Below are 5,032 nucleotides of genomic sequence, written 5' to 3' on the forward strand. Positions count from 1 at the left end.
TTAAAAAGAAAAGATGCTGCAGTGAATAGCATAAAGAAGTCAATGCTGTATGAATAGCATTGCTCAATACTACCTCCGTCACACAATATAAGAGGTTTATTACAAAAACGTCCTACATTATGGCTTACTGCCGACATCCCAAAAAACTGTTTTAGATGTGTTATCTAGACATATTTTAGTGTTAGGTATATTCGTATCAAGATAAATGTAAGACAAGCTTTTTGGCTTTTCGGGACGGATGACATTTTGAATAGTTTAATAAAGACTACATATAAACTAAAATGAGTGAACAAACATTTTAAAACATGTCTATATACACCGACTCGAAAAAAAAGCCAGGACATCTCAAAAATAGGAACGGGAAAGTACTAAATACCGTATTGTTTAGAGGAGATCGTTATGTAGATCGGATCTGAACCAAAGATACTGTAAAAAAGCATCATATGACCCAAAGACAAACCCAGAAAATCTTGAACTTGTGCTCTTTTGACTCGGAGAAGCCCGGTAGATTCGCCGGCTACGGGAGCACTACTGCACTGCATATGTTCTGGAATCTGGGCAAGATGCACCACACTGCATATCTTCTGGAATCAAGCCCAGGTCTCCTCGGCTCGGCTCAAACTCAAGCTAGGTTCTACTAAATCGGAGCCGAGCCGAATACAGCTCATCCACACCATGACACCACCGCATAAACCACGGCTACAGTCAAACCAACCACGCGCAGCTCCGACCCTTATCACTTCCCGGTGGGCCCGACACACGCCCGACCCCACACGTCATACGCGCGCAGCTGCCGCAAGACGCGTACCGTCGTCCCCCGCTCCGCCAAAGCCTATATATACTCCCTCCCCACCCGCCTGCCGTGGTTGAAAATCCAGATCCCCCTCTCGCCTCTCGTCCTCCCCCCGGCCTCTCTCTCCTCGTCCTCCCGTCGGAAAAATTTCCCCTTCCCACACCGCGTGAGGGTTTCGTCCTCGAAACCGGCCCAGGGTCCGCCCGCGAGTGCATGGCAGTGAGCCTCCTGGCCAATGACGTGTCGGACCTCTGCATCGGCAAGCCGGCCGTGAGGTCGCTCCCGCTCTCCGCGGCCGCCGGCGACCTCGCCGCCACGGTCCGCAAGGGGCCCCGCGCCGCCGCCGCCGCCTGCATCGCCGTCGGCCCGGCGCGCGGCGCCGTGGTGGGACGCGCCGGCCTCGCCGACGTCCTCTGCCTCCTCTGCTCCTCCCCCGACGCGCTCGCGCGCCCCGCCGCCGCGCTCGACCGGCCCGTCTCCGCGCTCCTGCCCAAGGACGGCGCCGGCGAGGTCCGCCGCGTAGATCCCCGTTCCAGGTACTCCTTCAGCCCTTCCCCTCTTGTTGGCCCCGCTAGGTTAATTTACTGTAATTTCGTTATTTTTTCCGTTGAAACGTACGCTTCTTTGGTCTTTGCGGACACCTGTTCAAGATTGGAGTTTTGCTAAAGGTCTAGGTGGGGGCAAAGCAAAGATACAAGACGACGCGTTTCAAGTCAAGATCTAATTGAAAAGCTTTTGCGAGGGAAGATCATAATTTTGTTGGAAAAAATATGAGTAATATTTTGATGTTGGAGATATGCCATGTTCCTCTCCCCATTGGAGTAGTAAAATAAAAAAAGTTTCAGGAGGAACATATAGGTGCATAATCTGACGATTCTTATCGAATTACGTGGCGAATTTGGCATAGGATTGGAATATGCGTGGCGATTCGAACGAGTGGCTAGTACTAGTATCTGATAAAGAAAAAAGGGGGAAACTCGTGTCAAATCGTCCGACGCATCTGGGACGATCTTGTGGCGCCGATCCTCGTGTCTTCCTGTGCCGATGGCGACACTCCCCAATCCCCATGTCTCCTTGCGAGTAGTCGACAGGCTCGGTCGCTTCCACGGAGATTTTTCTTGCCCTACATGTGGTTCAGAAATTGTGCTTTCTGATCGAATCCTGAACAAAAAAACACAGCGTCTTTTTTAAGGATCTTTGATGTCCGTGGCATCGGAATATGCTTGCCTTTTTCTTTTTTGCGTTAGATCTGAGAAGTTTGTCTTGCCCTTCTCTAATAAATCATGAATTCGATTTTGTTCAGTTTTGCTGATGCATGTGACTGATCCTTCCTGCAGTGTCTTGGAAGCTCTTGATGAGATCTTGAGCGGCGCGCAGGTGCTCGCCGTCCCGCTGCGCTCGGGCGGCCGCAAGAAGCAGCTGGGCGGCGTCGCTGGCGTGACCGGTGACTTCTGCTGGCTCACGCAGGAGGACCTCGTCCGCTACTTCCTCAACTCCATTTCTCTCTTCTACCATGTCGCCGCCCGCTCCGTCTCCTCCCTCGGCCTCGTGCGCCCCGACTTCCTGTCGGTGCGGCCCGACGAGGCAGCCTTGTCCGCCGTCCCCCTCATCCGCCGGGCCATCGCCGCGGAGAACGCGGTCGCCGTGGTCAGCGCCGACGGCCACCTCGTCGGCGAGATCTCCACGGCGCACCTCGCTGCCTGCGACGAGACGGCAGCCGCGGCCATCGCCACGCTCTCGGCGGCCGACCTCATGGCATACATCGACTACTTCGGCTCGCCGCCGGAGCACATCCTGCGCGCCATCAAGACCGGGCTCAAGGCCAAGGGCCTTGACGCCATGCTTGAGCTGATGGAGGATGAGACGATGACGTCGTTCTCCCTCTCTTCCTCGTCGTCAGACGACGACACCGGCCGGCCGCACCTGAGGCGCCCGTCGTCGGGGAGCTTTGGGCGCCGGTCGACCGAGGAGCCCGTGGTGTGCAGCCCCGCGAGCTCGCTGGTGGCCGTCATGGTGCAGGCCCTCGCCCACCGCGTGAGCTACCTGTGGGTTCTCGACGAGGAGGACGACTGTCGTCTCGCCGGGATCGTCACGTTCGCCGACATCCTGAGGGTGTTCCGTGAGCAGCTGCAGTGAGGCGGAGATGAAAAAAGGGCTTGGAGTTTTTGCAGTGGACCTGAACTCCGGAGAGGATTTGCTGTTGGTAGAGCGCCGAGTTGCGCCTGCCTTGTTCGTTTCCTGTGAAATGTGATGAAGAAGATCTGTTTTCTAATTTGTTCTTTGTTGAGACATGTTCCCAGTTTGCTGTGTTATTTTTGTTTGCTTGGTGGTGATGAACCTGAAGACTTGCTTATGCTTCGATGATAATAAAGCAGCATCGTGCATTTGATGCTGTGGTACAATGCTGTTTCTCAGCTTATGATGACAACGTAGAGATTAGCCATCCATTTTTATTTGGTGCATTTTTTTTGTTTTGTGAGATTCTACGTAGGAAAACAAACAGCACTAGCATTTTCTGAATCATGACTAAAACTTAGTATACTCCGATAAAGTGAACATCTGGACTGACACACTGGAGTGGCATCTATTTATTGCGACTGCTAGAATATCCCATAAGTGATGTTCATTGGATTTTTCAACTGTGGGCAAGTGTTCCTCTGATTAATGTCTCAATAACAAGATGATACAGTAATCACTAGACATAACCTTTAGAGGAGATAAACGAACGAAGAAACTGAGGAGATAGCATCGAGGCTCTACCCAGTCCCAGTGCTTCACCAGTTCCTTCTCTACTGTATGTAGCCAAAAGGATTTGGCCTGCACTGTCCAGGTCCTTTGGTAAAATGGTAAACAGCCACGCACCGATTATGAATCTACTAGTGCTAAGTTCTGGATGTCCAACACTAAAGAAACATGCTGCTTTGCGTTCCATTAGCGCCGCTGGTTTGGAAAATCAGAAACCAAGCATCAAGCAGTCTTTAACACTTCTTGTCGGTTAGACAATGTATGGCGGTTAATCCTTATAGGCAACCGCGTTTGTGGTTTAACCAGACACCGCACTTTTGCTATGAAATATGGCAAATCTTTTGCCATTTGTTTCACTTTTTTTGTTATTCTCGCGCGCCTGTGGATTGTGTTCTCCACGTTTTTCAGGCCTGATGAGAAGTGGTGATGTTCTCTTTCTGTTTTTTTAATGTAGTATCCCCGCTGTGTGTTGAGTAAATAGGCAATTTTCGGCTAATTTAATTCATAAGTAGATGACTAGTATGACATTGACAGAATTAACGACATACTGATACTGATCTAAACAAGCACGTACTACGCAAACAGTAGACAAATCTACACACGATGTTAGTACTGCTAATACAGAAATAATCAGGAGAGGGATAAACGCGTTATACCCTCCAGTAGGCCATGCAGAAGCCGCTGCGGCGGTGGCGGCAGCAGCAACGTCCTCGGCGGCCTTCTTGTCGGCCTCGGTCTTCTCGGCGACGGCACGTTCGGCGGCGGTAGACATGGTGATGACGAAGACGACACAAACGTAGAGGAAGTAGTGGATCGGAGGCGATCAGTCGCATAGTCGCTCCCCAAAAACCTATTCGCCTCTCTCTCATACAGGAACTGGAGATACGGGGTTTCAGAGAATTGCTCTCCCGTCGACCGTGTATGCGACGGACGGGATGGAGTCACCGGCGGTAGCAGCAGCAAAGGAACGACGTGGGCGGTTCGCATGGGAGTAGATGTGATCTGTTCGTGGCGGCTAGGGTTAGGAGACATCGCACACTTATATAGGTGCAGCCGCGTGGAGAGACGTGGGATCGACCCACGTCCATAACAGCCATGATCCGACGTCTTAGATCTTGGCCCAGCTATCTGAAACTCTCCGTTAATGATTGGCAAAATTAAGCGCGTTGGTGTGAGCTCGGCTCGGCTCATTCCCGCAACCCGCGGCGCGTCGTGACGAGGCGAGGCGGGCGACGGGGGAGGAGTGCGCGAGGGCCTCTTCTCTTCTCAAGCTCCAATAGCATGTAGAAGAGAAACCCTTATAAGGAGGTCCAACTCCTCTTCCACTTCTCGGGTGGGACTAAACTTCCCACCTCCACCTAGTGCCAATAAACCCACATGGGCCCATAGAGATTTTTAGAAATTGCTATATGGGCCTAAAGCCCATCCCAAATTTCAACACTGTGGTCTTCTTGTTTGGCGTCAGGATAATTGAAAGATCGAGGATGTCGCCTA

General features: G+C 51.8%; 1 protein-coding gene across 1 annotated transcript; it reads left to right on the forward strand.

Moving 5' to 3' along the window:
• Positions 1-874: 874 nt before the first annotated feature.
• Positions 875-3,195, forward strand: LOC123122879 (CBS domain-containing protein CBSX5). Its single transcript, XM_044543254.1, has 2 exons — positions 875-1,329; positions 2,131-3,195. The coding sequence occupies exons 1-2, from the start codon at positions 1,007-1,009 to the stop codon at positions 2,927-2,929; spliced, it is 1,122 nt and encodes a 373-aa protein (XP_044399189.1). The 5' UTR covers positions 875-1,006; the 3' UTR covers positions 2,930-3,195.
• The last annotated feature ends 1,837 nt before the right edge of the window (positions 3,196-5,032 follow it).

Source organism: Triticum aestivum, chromosome 1B (genome assembly GCF_018294505.1).
Source record: "Triticum aestivum cultivar Chinese Spring chromosome 1B, IWGSC CS RefSeq v2.1, whole genome shotgun sequence".
In the NCBI taxonomy this organism is placed as follows: domain Eukaryota; kingdom Viridiplantae; phylum Streptophyta; class Magnoliopsida; order Poales; family Poaceae; genus Triticum; species Triticum aestivum.